At 34.9% G+C, this 18,351-nt stretch overlaps 1 protein-coding gene across 4 annotated transcripts in view; it reads right to left on the bottom strand.

Moving 5' to 3' along the window:
* Window positions 1-18,351, bottom strand: part of LOC124391529 (potassium voltage-gated channel subfamily KQT member 2) — a 52,293-nt gene that overhangs the window by 23,680 nt on the left and 10,262 nt on the right. For all 4 annotated transcript variants that reach the window (XM_046858159.1, XM_046858169.1, XM_046858178.1 and 1 more), the window contains exons 2-4: window positions 8,164-8,254; window positions 7,877-8,003; window positions 7,382-7,557 (exon numbers count right to left, since the gene is read on the bottom strand). In XM_046858159.1, the coding sequence (XP_046714115.1) occupies window positions 7,382-7,557; window positions 7,877-8,003; window positions 8,164-8,254 (394 nt within the window). The remainder of the gene's footprint in view (window positions 1-7,381; window positions 7,558-7,876; window positions 8,004-8,163; window positions 8,255-18,351) is intronic.

The following is an 18,351-nucleotide window of genomic DNA, read 5'->3' as shown; positions in this document are numbered from 1 at the left end:
CACACACACACACACACACATATATACATACATACATACATTATATAACTAAATCTAAGTACAGATTCCCATTGTCAGGCATGTACTTGAATTACTGGAGGAAACCAGTGAACCTGTGGGAAACCCACCCAGACAGAACAAGAATATGCAGAGGCTTTCTACACATAATAATAATAATAATAATAATAATAATAATAATAATAATAATAATAATAATAATAATAATAATAACATAATAATTCAAGTTAAACAACTAAAAATTCTAGAGGTATGAGGAAAAAATATTGCCTAATGGCAAACTCAGATCATTGAATGAGGAACATTCTGTGGACACCTCACCATTTCACCCATACTGTATGTTGCCACACATTTGTAAGCATGTAGCTGTATTTAATGTTTTTGCATACTGTAGCATAATGATTTCCCTACACTGGAACTAAGAGACCCAAATATTTTCCAGCATGACAAAATCCCCTGTGCACAAAATGAGCTCCATAAAGACATGTTTTGCCAGAGAACTTAAGTTACAGAGCCTTGAACTCAACCCCACTGAACACCATTGGGATGAATTATAATGCAGACATTAACACTCTTGTGGTAAAAGGCAAAATTCCAAAAGTCACTCTCCAAAATCTTGTGAAAAGCCTTCCCAGATTGTTGAAAAAGCAAATGTTAAGGGGTCTAAAATACTCTAAACCTTTCATGTAGCAATTCTAAGAAATGTATGATAATGCTTTGATTTGACAAATACCATTAGATATAAGTCTGCTTAAATTCTACCTAATGCAATTGGTCTACAAAAGCTCTAAATAGTTCATTATTTAGAGACTACTGAGCATATTTACCAGAGGATCGCAAACCATTATATTAGGAAAAAAAGAAAGTACAGTCATTCTGTTTTTTCAGATTCATAATGAATAATTAGGTGCACCATGTTGCCCTGCCCTGAACACATACAATATTCTATCACTGTGTAAATGCTCCAAAACCAAAGAGTGCACTTTAAAAACAATACCATAGAATATAAACTGAGAGTGAGAGAGTGTTTACCTAGCTGAGCATGTTTACTTACATAATATGAAAAATTATGAATTCTTGTTTAAACCATTTATCAGTATTGATGCAAAGTAAAAAAAAAAAAAAAAGTTAATATTAATAGTGTTAATTAGCCTATTAGTAAGGATTTTGATGTTGAATTTTACTTTTACAAAGGATCAAAAAGAAAAAAAGAAAAAACAATCAAATCAAAGCCAATTTGAATGTATAGTACTCAAATCTAGCTTCAAATATATGTTAATCCAAATAGTTCTGTTTATCACATTAAAAGTGGCTTAGGAAAAGGACTCATTCATATAACTGCAACGTAGTCCAGCAGGCCTGCAGGGGGCTGGTTATATATTAAGTGTAGTACGTATTTAAAAATAGCAAGACTGTTGCACAAGCTAAGACTGCAGTTCCAGAACGAGCGGAAAAGTGCTGAGAAGTCAACTCAGAAGAGTCAGTGCTATAAATGTGCTGATCTAAATATAAAGCTAGGTTCTATGAGTGCAAATAAAAAATAGGTTTAGATACAGTAAAGGATGTGACAGATAGATTGCTTTCATTGCAAGAATGAAATGACAGAATGCCCTAAATACTGTATATTAACTGTTTAATTGTAAAGTATGAGAGTTGAAAAACATAACAATGGTGCTTACAGATTCTATAGTGCTTATCTGATCATAAATGCTTCTATACCTAAGTAATAAATAAATATATATATATATATATATATATATATATATATATATATATATATATATATATATATATATATATATATATATATATATATATATAGTGAGGAAAATAAGTATTTGAACACCCTGCTATTTTGCAAGTTCTCCCACTTACAAATCATGGAGGGGTCTGAAATTGTCATCGTAGGTGCATGTCCACTGTGAGAGACATAATGTAAAAAAAAAATATCCAGAAATCACAATGTATGATTTTTTTAACTATTTATTTGTATGATACAGCTGCAAATAAGTATTTGAACACCTGAGAAAGTCAATGTTAATATTTGGTACAGTAGCCTTTGTTTGCAATTACAGAGGTCAAACGTTTCCTGTAGTTTTTCACCAGGTTTGCACACACTGCAGGAGGGATTTTGGCCCACTCCTCCACACAGATCTTCTCTAGATCAGTCAGATTTCTGGCCTGTTGCTGAGAAACACGGAGTTTGAGCTCCCTCCAAAGATTCTCTATTGGGTTTAGGTCTGGAGACTGGCTAGGCCAACGCCAGAACCTTGATATGCTTATTACAGAGCCACTCCTTGGTTATCCTGGCTGTGTGCTTGGTCATTGTCATGTGGAAGACCCAGCCTCGACCCATCTTCAATGCTCTAACTGAGGGAAGGAGGTTGTTCCCCAAAATCTCGCAATACATGGCCCCGGTCATCCTCTCCTTAATACAGTGCAGTCGCCTGTCCCATGTGCAGAAAAACACCCCAAAGCATGATGCTACCACCCCATGCTTCACAGTAGGGATGGTGTTCTTGGGATGGTACTCATCATTCTTCTTCCTCCAAACACGTTTAGTGGAATTATGACCCAAAAGTTCTATTTTGGTCTCATCTGACCACATGACTTTCTCCCATGACTCCTCTGGATCATCCAAATGGTCATTGGCAAACTTAAGACGTGCCTGGACATGTGCTGGTTTAAGCAGGGGAACCTTCCGTGCCATGCATGATTTCAAACCATGACGCCTTAGTGTATTACCAACAGTAACCTTGGAAACGGTGGTCCCAGCTCTTTTCAGGTCATTGACCAGCTTCTCCCGTGTAGTTCTGGGCTGATTTCTCACCTTCCTTAGGATCATTGAGACCCCATGAGGTGAGATCTTGCATGGAGCCCCAGTCCGAGGGAGATTGACAGTCATGTTTAGCTTCTTCCATTTTCTAATGATTGCTCCAACAGTGGACCTTTTTTCACCAAGCTGCTTGGCAATTTCCCCGTAGCCCTTTCCAGCCTTTTGGAGGTGTACAATTTTGTCTCTAGTGTCTTTGGACAGCTCTTTGGTCTTGGCCATGTTAGTAGTTGGATTCATACTGATTGTATGGGGTGGACAGGTGTCTTTATGCAGCTAACGACCTCAAACAGGTGCATCTAATTTAGGATAATAAATGTAGTGGAGGTGGACATTTTAAAGGCAGACTAACAGGTCTTTGAGGGTCAGAATTCTAGCTCAAATACTTATTTGCAGCTGTATCATACAAATAAATAGTTTAAAAATCATATACTGTGATTTCTGGATATTTTTTTTTAGATTATGTCTCTCACAGTGGACATGCACCTACGATGACAATTTCAGACCACTCCATGATTTCTAAGTGGGAGAACTTGCAAAATAGCAGGGTGTTCAAATACTTATTTTCCTCACTGTATATATGCTAATTATGTTATCACTAAATATATCTATGTATATTTAGTGATTGAATTTGCATACTATTTGAGATATATATATATATATATATATATATATATATATATATATATATATATATATATATATATATATATATATATATATATATATATATATATATACATATACTCAAATAGTGTACAAATTAATTATTTGTTTTATACATATATATATATATAAATATATATATATATATATATATATATATATATATATATATATATATATATATATATATATATATATATATATATATATATATATATATATATATATATATAAACAAATATATATATATTACAGAGTTACACTGTTGTACCTTCTTACTATATCAAATGGTGTACTTTCGATATCAAATTTAATTTAATGAGAACATGACATGTCACCCCTCCCCCCGAGACCTCTCTGATACATGGAGCACCTTTATATGGGGATAGAATATGGGAGACGAAAAGATGTGAGTATATTTACAGGGTTATAAATCAAACTGTCCTTTTGCCTGCAGCCTACATTAGATTAAAGAAAGAACTAGCACACATTCTTAGATGGGGACATATTTGTAAAGGATCTTTCTGTAGTGGAGTGTCTGCTTCAGCAGAATAGAGAATCACGTGCTTGGAATCATGGAAGATGTGTTGTTGGTTAGATATGATATGTATTTACTGCCGACGTTTTGACATGATTTTGCGATCCTACTTATTCTCGAAGACCCCATACCAGCCTTTTGTTACCAACTTTCATACACCCTGATAAATTTGGTGTAGAATCAAAAAACTAATTGAAAGCAAGCTAAGCATGGATCAACATTCTTAGTCATGTTCCCAGTCCATTCTAAAGGGCACTTAATCACAATATTTTATTTGAGTGTGGGCAACTCTGGAGCCTCTACACAATGGCATAAAGGAGCCATGCTTTGTTAAACAAGAAGCCAGCAATCCTGGGATCCATTCAAGATCCACTTCAACATTAAGAAGGAAATGGTAGGTATTAGATTTGATAATGTAATATAATGCATTCAACCGGATTATTCTCCCACATGTGGCTTCTAAATTAGAGTAATTGTAGAAATAAGCCACAAAATATGGTTTTTGGCAGTCCAAATTGGCAGTGTAGTAATACACTATTATAGAGAAGAATACTTTAAACCAGAAACTTGAGTTTTGAAGAAAAGATTATACATTCAGCATAGTTTAGTTTAAAGTTTAGTTTAAGTATAGTTTAAGTTATAGTTAATAAAAAAAGATGTATTTATTTGAAATATCATGATGTGTAAAGATGGTTCTCTTTGCACAGTACTGTATATTCAAAGTATACAGTAGGTTTACTGGTCGGTGCTATCTTGTGTTATGTGTATTGTCTTGTGTTGTCTGTCTGTCTGTACTGTTGTCTGTCTGTTTGTACTGTCTGTCTGTACTGTTTTTCGTCTGCACTGTTGCATTCGATGCACTTTATGTGGCTTTGTGTTATGTGTTGTAGCTCTATGTTGTTTAGTGTAGCACAAAAGTTTTTACTTTGTACTGTGTACCACTTTATATAGTAGGAATAACATAAAAGCCTCTTGACTTGACTTGACTTCACTTCACTTCAGGCATACTTTTTGCTGATGAAACATTTTTACACGTTTTATGGAATCAATTTGTACTAAAGAATATCCATAAAACAATTCATTTGTTTGTTACTAGTTGGTGTCTATAGTAAGCTATCGTCTTAAGGAAGGTAGCTTTTTATTTTTTTGACTTTTTGATATTTTGTCTTTCAATTGTGATATAAATATGTATCCTTAAAATATTGCCATGTTCAGACATTTACACTGTCATCCAAATCTAATAATAAGTTACACAAGGACCTACCTTAAAATTTTACATGACATTATTTGTGATTAGTTTAAGTCTACAACCCCAACTCATAAAACCCAACCCAAATTTCATAAACCTATATTTCATTCCCAATAGAACATAGAATATACATGTTGAAATTTGGTAATTTCGAACTTTATGGTTATAATAAATCTTAGAAAAGTTGGCACAGGGTCATGTTTACCACTGTGTAGTATCTCTTCTTTTAGCTACAGTCTGTGTACATCTGCAGAGACCAGTTGCTAGAGTTTTGGTAGTTGAATGTTGTCCTATTTTTGTATGATACAGGATTCCACCTGCTCATCAGTCCTGGGTTCTCTTTGTCACTTTTTTTATTACACAATGTACACAATGTTTTCAATTGATAAGAGGTCTGGACTGCAGACAACTGGATTCTTCTACTTCAAAACCTTGCTGTTGCAATAGATGTGGTATGCAGTTTAGAATTGTCTTGCTGACATATGCAAGGCCTTCCTTGAAAAAAACATTGTCTGGTTAGAAGAATATGTTGCTCTGAAAACTGTTTTTACCTTTTAGCTGCCCGTTCTATAGGCAATAATGTGCCATACCATACCATTAGAGATGCAGGCTTTTGAACTGAATGTTGATGACAAGTCATATGGTCCTTTCTCTCTTTACTCCGAAGGACACAGCATCCATAGTTTCCAAAAGAATTAAAATTTCTATTCATCTGACCACAAAAACATTTTTCACTTTGCATCAGTCCATTTCGAATGAGCTTTGGTCTATATAAGACAAAAGCATTTCTGGATCTTATTCACATATGGCTTCTTCTTTGCATGGTAGAGCTTTAACCTGCATTTGTGGATCACGCGGCAAACTGTGTTCAACGACAATGATTTTTGAAGGTGTGTCTGAACCCATGCAGTGATTTTCATTCCATGCAGTATGAGACGAAGTTTTCTAAAGATTCTCTGAATCTTCTGATGTTACTATGTATGGTAGATTTTGAGATATTCAAAGTTTTGAAATCTAATGTTGTATTTGTAGACATTGTTTTTTGCAGATTGGTGAACTTCTGCCCATCCTTATTTCCAAGAGACACTACCTCTCTAAGACACTATTTTTTATACCCAATCATGTTACTGACCTGTTGCCAATCAACTTAGTTGCAAATAATTTATCCAGCTGATTCTTAACACCTACTTTTGCAACTTTTTCAAATGTGTTGCCACCATCAAATATTAAATGAATATTGTTTTTCTGAAAGTTGTACATTTCCTCAATTTTTACATGTGCTATGTTTTCTATGCTACGTGAATAAAATAAAGGTTTACGAAATTTGCAAATCATCATCAAACTTTTTTGAATTGGGGTGTTCGTATTTATAACTGGGGGACACTGTTTGTGCTAAATTAGGCTCTGCCTGAAATGCTGGACTATTGACCCTTTCTGGCTGCAAGCTTTAGAATGTTGATTGTTGCAATCTGATTGGCTTTTTGCCCTTTCATGTTTTATTAATGAGTTTTGTGTGAAGCTGCTAGCAGTCAGTAAGCAAGATAGAAGATTGCACACTTGCAGGCAGACTATAGGAAAAGATCTTTAAATCATTTTCAGTTATGTCAGTCAAATAGACTTTCGGTAAAAGCAGGAAGTATTCAAACACATTTATTGATGAATGCTAGAAGTATAACTTTGATGACAAGCACTAGATCAACCTTATAGAATATGTTATTAATTTAGTGAAAACCTTGAAAGTGTTTAAACCATTAATTAATTAAGTGCTTTATTTTGGTCAGATTTTTGGTGAATCTTGAACTAATTCCATGAATGCTGCATGTGTGCATTTCTTTTTCAGCAATTTCTTACACAGGAACGCCACACATTAAGAAAGTATTTCTTAAGCTTAGGATTGAACTGGGGACCCTAGACCTATGAGGCAGCAATGATACCTGCTGCATCTCTGCTTTAACAAATCATAGCTGAACCAATTTAAATGAGCAACCATGCTCTGAGACCTGCTCACACAGTTTTACAGCTTTTTGTGATGATGGAGTAACTTAGGTTATGACTCATTTTCAGTGCTGTTGATTACCTTGCTGTGAGCATAGACAACAGACCCCAGCAGCTTCCAGGTTCCTCCACGGCGGTCCATGCGGATCATGCGGAGGATCTGGAGGAAGCGAAGACTTCTGATTGCTGAGGTGGCAAACACATTGCCTTGTGTGCCAGCTGCCAACACTGAGATGGAGGCTATTAGCACCATGATATCTGTGGTATACGGAAAACCAAAATGATTATGGGTCACTTGGGAACTCTTGGTGTGAACTGGTCTTAAAATAGTAAGCAACGATAATTCTGAATTGCCTGCCTTGGTGCCTGTGTACTGGTTTAAATCTATTGGACAAATCATAGTAAAATTAATTCTGAAAACTACATGATTACTATTATTATTATTTGAAATGCTTCGTTACCTTTAGTGTAATAAACAATGTATTATTATTATTATTATTATTATTATTATTATTACATATAATTGAATAATATAAAAAATTATATATATTTTTAAAATAATAATTGATTTGCTTACCTATGACACAAAAAGGCTTTCGGGCAAATTTTAGCCGGCCTCTCCATCCTCGATATCGACAACAACATCCCGCTGACCAAATTCTTACGATGTATTCAACTCCAAACACCACGATCGTCACAATTTCCTTAATGTACAGAAGATGATAAAGGACCATCAGCTGAATTTCGCTGAAATTCATAATTGATCACCTAATATACACTCACTAATGACTTTATTAGTATAACTTGCACCCCTATGCAACAATAATTACATCAGCCAAATGTGCTTAACAGCAAATGTCATACCAGAATGTACAAGGCATCCTCAGAGCTCTTTTCATACTCTTTGATGGTTGAGAACACAGAGAGGACCAAACAGGAGAACACCAGCAGGAAACTAAAAAGAAAAAAAAGAATAGCCATTTTAATGTCAACACTTGTAGACTACACATTGCCGTTTTCATTTAATTCTAGTCAGTTACTGTATGTGTAGGTTTGGTAAAAGTGAACCAGAGCTAGTATGATCCTCTCAAAACATATTATATTGCCCACAAGACACATGCCTTAAAAAGCATAAAACAGTCAGGATAATCTACAAATGTCTCTATAATCAGGATAAATTAGTGCATTTTCTCGCAGAAGGAAGCTTGCTTTCCAGAGAGATTCAACAAGGTTCAGCTGAAAGTGCTGAGCTAGTCAATGTAAGAGCAAAGCAAAAGACATAAGATCCGCTGAAGAACTCCTACAAACACACTGCTAATTCTCTATTTTTCTGTCATATTTACCCTTGAAAAAAAAAGATGCAGTATATTGACAATAATGCTATAATCTCTACCTCAATTACCGGAGAACATTGTAGCACAAAACACAACACAGATATGATTGCTATTCCAGCATTTTTTTATGAGACAGTACCACATTAGACACAATTAAGTCTGATATTGGGTATAATATTCTGTGTGTAGGAGCATATTATGAAACATCAAGTTGAACTGAACTGTACGTTTATTCGGAAGCTAAACAAACTAAAATGTCAATGTGCTGTAATGACAAATTCAACTGCAATTAAAAGCATATTTCTTGAGTAAAAGTGTTCATTCAGAGATTAGAGTCATATCAACTAACTATAATAGTTAATGGTGTAATGCCTGAAAGCCAAAGTCATACACTCTCCTTTCCTTATTAATCACAGTATAAGCCAGTGGTAGACATGTTTCTACAAAAGACAGTTTTCATTCAAGTGTCTTCTGCAGCCTGAGCAAAAGGTCAAGAACAAGCATTTGGCTGGCTTAGTCTTTGTCTCAATGTTTAAAGCAATTGGTTACTAAACAGAAAGTTAGGATTTTAAGCCCCAGCACCACTAAGCTGTCAACTTTGGGCTCCTGAGCAAGGCCCAGAACCCCCTCTATAGCTATTATTAATTAAGAACCCATCGTTTTTTTTTTTTTTTATGTTGCGCTAATGCTATTTTTTTTTTATCTTTTTAAAAACAATGGTAACAAATCTTACTTTTTTATTTAAATGGCTTATTTTAGATTATATAAAATCAGAGTAATGTTCACAACGGGTTGACAATTATACATAAGGTCTTGTCATTATTTAGAAAAAAGATGTATAAAATGCAGTAAGTGTTGACTGAAATATGGCTACATTTAAGTAATTAAAACATAAGATCAAGTAAAAAGTTTTTTTTTATTATTATACATATCTCTTCCACCTAACTAGCTATCTCTCCCCATCACACAACAGTAATTGGAAAGTAAGTGCTAATAAATCATGCATCATAGAGCTACCTTTCAGAGCTACCTCTCCTATTCTGCATAGATGTATGCAATCGTTTAATATTGTTTTCTGCTGCCATGCAAAATATCAAATATCACCTCAACATACAGGAACAATACATGTAAGGGGCTAGCATATGAAGGAGAATAAAAATGCAAACAAAGTGCACACACTCACAAAATCATATGCACAGGCACATAACAAACACTCACAGATGAAAAGCAGTATATTTACATATACAGTATATATCTTCTTTTGTCCCAGCATAAGGAATGTAACACAATTCAGCTCCTTTTTTCAGTAATCAGCCAACTGTAAAACAGATGGACTACAGTTCTAATTTCCATTAACCACAATTCTGAATTTTAGACATAAGAAAAAAGTGGATTTATTCCTGAAATTACAAAATAACTAATTGTGTAATTATTCTTTAACAATAATGCATGAATAAATTCCATACAGCAAAACTGCATGCTCCTTTTTTATCCTTTCTGTTGAAACCAAGGGTTTTGGAGGTGATATTTTTTTAACATTTAAACCACAAACTATCTTTCCCAAATTAAACCTGAATCCCATCCAAGTGGGTACAGCAAAGCACCTTCACAAACACCACCTGCCCGTCTGATTTCACTCCATTGAGTACAAATTGTCTGCATTTTTTTTTTTATCAAATAATCTACATTTGCTGACATGTCTCTACAACAGCTTTTAGCTTTTAGTCTTGTATTTCTGCTTTGCATGGCTCATATTACTGAGCAAAGATGTAAGCTCTATGTGCTTTTGGCCCAGCAAACAGACATTCAGTCCAGCAGATTAGATGACACACCAAACCTTTCGATCCCAAACAAGAGATAATGGTCAATAGTCCAGGAGTCTGAGTACAGTGTGTGTGTGTGTGTGTGTGTGTGTGTGTGTGTGTGTGTGTGTGTGTGTGTGTGTGAAAATATTTCTTTCTCATTGTTTTTGCAATTTTTATTGAAAGTGATAATATTTCCAAGTTTTATTACCCACTGAGTTTTTTTTTGTTAGTACCAAGGACACTGAAGCAGATTTTTTGTTTTACTAATTAATGATAATAAGAAATTGTAGTTTGAGGATCACAAAAATTGGTGAGAAATGCATTTATACAGTACATGTACATTTGTATTGGAAAGAAATGCCACAAGCCTCCAAGACCATAGACAATGTACATTATATTCATTCTAGTTTGTTAAACGTTATGACTAGTAGTGTATTTGGGCCACCAGGTACCAGAGGCAAGTTTGTTTTTTAGTATTGGGTAAAGCAAATTTTGTAAATTGAAGAATGACAAGAATGACAAAAGATCAAAAAGGGCCTGATATAAAGTATTATAATTTATTGTGAGCTTGATGGCCACTGCTCAGGCCTGTTTTGCTTTATTGGTCTTAAAAATGAACTCAGGTGGCTCTCACTGAACATTTTCTACCCATTGCTATGGAAACAGAAACTTGTACTGGCACTTACAGTATATTGAATATTGAGTTGAAATTTAGATTTTCCTTTGAGCCTGAAATCTCATTTTCCTTAGAGATAAAGATAAAGAGCTACAGTATATTGTTTGTTGCAGAATATTTGTTGAATTACCAATTATGTTTATTTATATTTTTTCATTTGCTTAATAACTGTGATGCAAATAGAAAGTATAAAAACGATCAATGCTAGAATGACTCCTGACTGATCTGGATCATTTAAACTTCAGTGTGTGGATGCACACCACATGGTTATATGCAAAAATATAATTGAGGGGTGTTGTGTGAATTGTATGACTTATTTGTTTCTATTTAAGTTTGACTTAATCTCCAACTCACATTGCTAATCATTTATATTTTGTGACCTGAACATGGTTTGATAAATGTTTTCTGCTGCATCTGTTAGTCTTCTATCTCCAGCTGTGAGTTCTGTGTCTCGAATTTTGCCCAAGGTGATACCCATAGAAAGTTATTATCTCATGGTGTATCTGCAGAAAGACAACCAGAGACCTAGTATGAAGACAACTGTTTGTACACTATATATAGGCAAAAGTATGGGCACACCTGGTGTTTCCAGTCATAAGTGGTTCTTCACCAAATGGTTACCACAAAGTTGGATTCACACAATTCTATAGAATGTCTTTGGATTTATTCAAACTGGATTGTTTGAACTGGAACTTAGATTGATATTTGAGGAGACCCAAACCTGTTCCAGCATGACAGTGCCCCTGTGCACAAAGCAAGCAACATTAAAATATGGTATACATGAGTTGGATTGAAAGACCTAATTTTTTTTTACCTGGTCTGGTAGAGAGTTCTCACCTTAACCCCATTGAACACCATTGGGATAAACTGGACCGGTTTAATGCTCCCCAGACCACCACTACATCAGAATCTTACTTTTAAAGCCCTTGTGGCCGAATGAACACAAATCTCTTCAACCACTATTCACACTCCAAAATCTAGTGGAACATCTTCCCAGAAGGTTTGAGGTTATTATAACAGAAAATAAGTTATACATGTGGAATAGGATGTTCAAAAAAGCACTTACAAAAGTTCTGAACCATGATCCTGTAATGAGTCTGTCACTGTAGTAAACAGCAAATCATTGTTTCAATTCTCATTAATTAAATGATAGTTTAATTCTCACTTCAAGAAAAAAACGTAGTTTTTTTTTATTTTATTTACAAGCATCACTAATTTTGCAGAGTAAAAATATAATTTTACTTAAACAAAATCCCAAACGAATCGTGTATGTTTTATCATTGATATATATACAGTACAGACCAAAAGTTTATATATATTATATATACAGTACAGACCAAAGGTTTGGACACACCTGCTCATTCAAAGAGATTTCTTTATTTTCATGACTATAAAAATTGTAGATTCACACTGAAGGCATCAAAACTATGAATTAACACATGTGGAATTATATACATAACAAAAAAGTGAACTGAAAATATGTCATATTGTAGGTTCTTCAAAGTAGGCATCAAGAGAATGCCAAGAGTGTGCAAAGCAGTAATCTAAGCAAAAGGTGCCTACTTTGAAGAACCTACAATATGACATATTTTCAGTTGTTTCACACTTTTTTGTTATGTATATAATTCCACGTGTTAATTCATAGTTTTGATGCCTTCAGTGTGACTCTACAATTTTCATAGTCATGAAAATAAAGAAAACTCTTTGAATGAGAAGGTGTGTCCAAACCTTTGGTCTGTACTGTATATATATATATATATATATATATATATATATATATATATATATATATATATATATATATATAGCTGTCTCTAGGAAGGTAATGCGCATCACTGTGTCCTATAGACATAGCAATTCCTTTTCTTTTCTCCGAGATAGAACGATAGCTGATGCAAGCTCGCATTATTGATTACTGCTGAAAGAGCATCATGGACATCTGCGAAACTAATTTATTACTTAATTGAATGCACACTGTATCAGAACTCTTTATGTTGACTTATGCCATTTATATTGAGAAATATGACAGCCGAAGTTGCTCAACCTACTTTCCACTTCTCCTCCTTTGTTCAGTCTGCAACGATGTACTCCCTCTATTCACCAGGGCCAAGCATAAGCTAATGTGACCAGACAGCCTGGAAGAGGCTCTCCTTACTCAGCTTAAGCTGAGCTAGATAACAGAGCTAAGGGAGAGGGAATAAGAATGGTAGAAGGAAAAGAATGAGCCAAGTGAGATGTGAAACAGAAGAAGGACAAAAGATTAGGAGAAGCATGAAAAGAGGGTAAAAACCTCAGCAATTCCTTAAGTAATGCTTCATTGTTAGTTTCTGTCTACCATCAATAACATACACACATGTTAAACAAGGTAGCACTAGTAGCTACCTTGACAATAAAATAATTAAAACAATAAAACGACAATAGAGTTTTTATTGTTACTTTTAAGCCTATTTAAACCCAATGGGTTGTTTTATCTGTAGCATGTTGTGTAGTTTTCATGTAACCCATCCACTTGGGTAGAGATTAGTTTGCTCGCTGCATACTCACACATTCGGATATGCCATTTCCTGTGTATTCCTGTGTAAGAGTGTGTATCCTGATAAGATTTTAAGGACAAGCATTTACATTTTTCCTATGCAAATGAGCACCAAATGAGAGACATCTGTAATCTTATCAACTTTACGTAGTTCCAAAATCAGCATTCACAGAGCAGCAGAGTGTCAGAAGAAGTTTTGTTTGTAAAATCTAATTGCAAGAGACATGTGCCTTTAGATTTGTATAATGTGGCTAAAATGTGTCAAAGACCAAGTGCTTTGAGCAATTGCACTTGGTTTCTTGGTGGGTAAAGACAAGGTCAAATAAGGTTAGTGACAATACACACAATGCAGATGTGGCTGCTCCTACTCTTCTTCACCATTATTAGATCTGGGTCACTCTATAAACCAGATGCGATTGTATCTCCTTAATCTAAGTGAACCATTCTTACTCTGACAAGAGGCCAGTGCTTCAGCTCTTGTGACAAAATGGCAAATCCTTTTAATGAAATAAAGGCTGATAACTGCTTTAATTCCTAAATCTTAATATTGTGTAATTCAAGTAAAGTCAAATCAAGTCAAGTAGCTTTTATTGCCATTGTAACCATATATAGCTGAACAACGTTTCTCCAAACAACGTTTCTCCAGAACCCTGGTGCCACATAAAACAACATAGAGCTAAATCACACAACATAGAGCTAAGGACTAAAGAAAGTAGTCCTTACCACATGTGCAACAGAGTGCAAACAGTGCAAGACAAAAGACAAACAGATACAAAAAGCATAACTACTGTATACATAAATACCTACTGTATAATATGTTATACAATACAATGTGAAAAAGAGAACTACAAAACAATAGTGTACAATGTTGTACAAAAACAGAAAGAGCAGCTATCAAAATGTGCAAAACAGCATCTAAACAGAATAATATGATTATAATGTAATGTGTGTATTGAGTATTGAGTGTGTGTGTTTAAGTTCAGGTTGTACAGTTCAGTAAAACTCAGTTGAGTGCTTGGGTGCGTGTAAATGCTTGTACTAAAGGTCACTTTTTCCTCATGCCTAACCTCTTCTATTTCAGCATGTTCAGATGAAGCAGCAATAGATTCGATCTAAAATGGATCAATAAAGTTTTGCACAATCCTATGGGGTCCACTCCAGCTCATGTTAACTCGTCATGCAAGCTGAATGGGTCGTACTCAATACTGTGAAGTTCATGTAAAAAAATTAATTCAATAATTAATAATTAATCATAAAATTAGCAATGATTAAAATAATTAATTCATTTGGAAAAAAATGCAAAATAGATTTTTTTGCATTTTTATGAGCTCCCGGAGACTCCTGGACCTCATGCACAGTATGTAGTCAGGAAAAAAACTTGAACCAGTCAAGCAATCCTTCTCTATTCTTTTCTTTTAGTTATAAATACACACCCATTTGTAACACACATGCATGTAAGTGAATGTATTCTTATTCATTCGTAAGCCACCAGTACTGATTACAGCTTGCAACTACTCTGCAGTCATTTAACTAATAATTTAATATTCATGCTTATTACTGTACAGTATCCACTAAATGCCTCCTGAAACATGACATGAAGTTGGATGTGACGCAGGATTCAGTCCTCCTGCAGCGTAGTCATTCAAGTGTGTACTGTACTTCCACTCTCAGCTCGACAAATGAGTGTGACGATGCGTGCATTCACAGTGGGAATGCTGAGCTCACTTTTGAGTTTCTCTGGACTCATTTAAATTTAATGAGTTTCTGCAGTAGTAATTGACAGGCACTTACTAATTTAAGGATGTTTTCTGATGACTGCAAGCAAGAACAGCCTCAAATCAAAATGGCACCCTCTTGTTTTATATTCTTTTTCTCTCTCTTTCTTTTTATCTCTCTCTCTCTCTCTCTCTCTCTCTCTCTCTCTCTCTCACACACTTTTACATTTAGATTTCCCTGTTTACTTACTCTTGAATGGTGGACTAAATCGTCAGGGTTGATTCAGTCTTAGCTCCACCTGATCTGACTAATTACATCTAATTACAAACTAATTATCATCTAATTCTTTTAGGCATTTACAACAGTAACATCAAAGCTCCTAACCATTTTTCATCTTAGGATAAAGAAGGGCAGCACAGATAATTCATGATGAGGATCATTGGAATTCATGATCATGAATATAAATATTTAAACAGAATTTAAATAAAAGCTATACTGCGGTATGAACGGTCTCATTAAGACTTTAGACAAAAGCTAAGTGATTGAAAAAAAAGTAGCCATAAAAAAAAAAATATATATATATAAATATTTTAACATATGAATGTCGATATGCAACCACTGAGGAAAAGAAAAACGTCATAAAACATAAAACCTTTATAAAACTTAAAAAAAGGTTTGGTTGAATTTACAAAAGAAACAATTTTTATAGGAACTGGAATGATGAAATCATTTCTATCCCACCATTAGTTGGATATAATACCACACTTACTTCCAGTCTATCTAAAAGTGTACACCACATTAGTAGCCTACATGTTCATATACATACAGAGTTGGGAACAAAAAAACCATCTTGCGCATAGGATTTGCTAAATATGTGAAGGAACATCACAAATGAGTCAGAATCTTCGACAAACTCAGGAATCCCTGGAGCTATCCAATTATACTTTGACTGTAGGTGATGTGAAAATCCTGCAGAGATGGTGACCCAAAGGCTATTTAAAACATCTCTCACACAGAAGCTTCTCACATTTCTAAGCTGTCCCTGAAGCCTAGGAGAGGAAAAGGAAAATGCTCAGGCTGCATATACACAGACTTTTCCTAAGCAAAATCACACTGTCCTTTTACACAGTGTGTGTTCACAATGTCAGGAAGTTTAACACAAGAACTTGAGGAGAGGTCCAGAGGGTATTATGGTTCACAGGGCTGCTGAAGCATTCCTTTCTGTCACTGCTATAGAGACAATTACACCAACAGCTACTAAGCATTTATTTGTTCACATGAATGCATTAAAAAACATAAAATTGGTCAGTCAACATTCAATTGCTTTTGTGGTTGCAATATGTTTACCCATTAAGACAGGCAGACACACACACACACACACACACACACACACACACTGCAGTATCCAGTTGCTGTCTGAGCCGGATTCACTGCAGTCGAATATGTCAACACGCCACTCTAATAAAGGGGGGATTGAGTGATTTTGTGTACAGTACTACTATACCTAAAGCAGACCTCTCCCAATCAGTACAATCAAATACACATCACTTTCTCCCTTGCTCGGGGAAACTATGTTTACATTTTATAAGTGTATGTATTGCCGTAGATAATAGCATATCTAGGTAAATAGTATATCTATTCTTAGCCAGGTTGCTGTTCCACAACACTGACATACAGGATATCTTATAATAATTGAAGTGTAGGTCATTGCTTTATGGTGTAGATACAGTCTACATTATCACTCTGCATTGTTACATTAGCATTAATATTCTCAGGGTTCAAGGTTTAACTTGTGTGCAGCTGCAAAGTGTAAAATACAACCCCATGTCATGATGCAGCACAGTCTCACGGCATTTCATTTACATTTACATTTGTGACATTTAGCAGACGCACTTGTCCACAGCGGCGTACAAATGTGCTTTAAGTCTCTAGCAATGAATTCATCTACACTGGTATGCTAGATTACAAATTTTAAATAAATTAAGCTACAACTCTTGATTTTTAAAAAGCAAACTTGGAAAGTGCTAATTTAAGTGTTTCAGGAAGAGGTAGGTCTTTAGCCATCGTTTAAAGACATTCAGGGACTCCGCTGTTCGGACATCTGGGTGAAGTTCATTCCACCACCTCAAGAACAGAGAACAGAGAATAGCCTTGAAGTGTATTTACCTCTCATTCTAGAGAAGGTGGCATTTCATGCTTATAATCTAATGATTCATGTTCATAGACACGTATTTGCCTCTTTTTTCGTGTCACTGAGGACGACTTTCTATGTAATGTATTTCAATGGTAAGGATTTTTGCTGCCTCTGCCAAAGTTTTCATTCTGCCACTGGATACCACAGACGCTGTATTTTTTTTTTCACATTTGTTATTGAATTTTGAATCTTTAAGCACAATTACTCTACATTTAGGCAGGAGATTTTATCCGTGTTTTTATTACTTTATACTCGGTAAGCTACTCGTTGTTATAAACCATTGTCAGTGGTTCCTTCCAGTCAAAATTCAGTAAATATATTCTCCTGGTTTATTAAGGACATTTATTACGGTATAACCCTATATTTTCTGCCTTTTTCTCTAATAAAAATGGGAAATAAGATTACCTTTGGCATTTCTGTCAGCATTACCCATGATCCTCTGCCTCCGTTGTTATGGAGACGGAGCCAGACAGAGGCAGTCGTGCTGAGTGACACGAAAAAAGAGGGAAATTCGTGTCCATGAACACGAATAAGACAATATGGTTACAGCAGTTTCTCCCAATATAGAGAAATCAGTAAGTCAATCAAAGTAACTCAGTAAATCACTTTTTTGACGAATTATTATTTTTAGGAGCATCATTTGTTCACAAACAGTTTGGTCTGTGATTTAAATATTTAAACAGATATAATAAGTTTTCATTCAAAACATTTGGGAGATGTCTAAATCCAGAGCGACTAACGCTTTATCTCATTCACACAACTGAGCATCTATGGGGTTAAAGTGCCTTAACCAT

Source organism: Silurus meridionalis, chromosome 1 (genome assembly GCF_014805685.1).
Source record: "Silurus meridionalis isolate SWU-2019-XX chromosome 1, ASM1480568v1, whole genome shotgun sequence".
Classification (NCBI taxonomy): domain Eukaryota; kingdom Metazoa; phylum Chordata; class Actinopteri; order Siluriformes; family Siluridae; genus Silurus; species Silurus meridionalis.
This window is presented reverse-complemented; position numbering and strand designations above follow the sequence as displayed.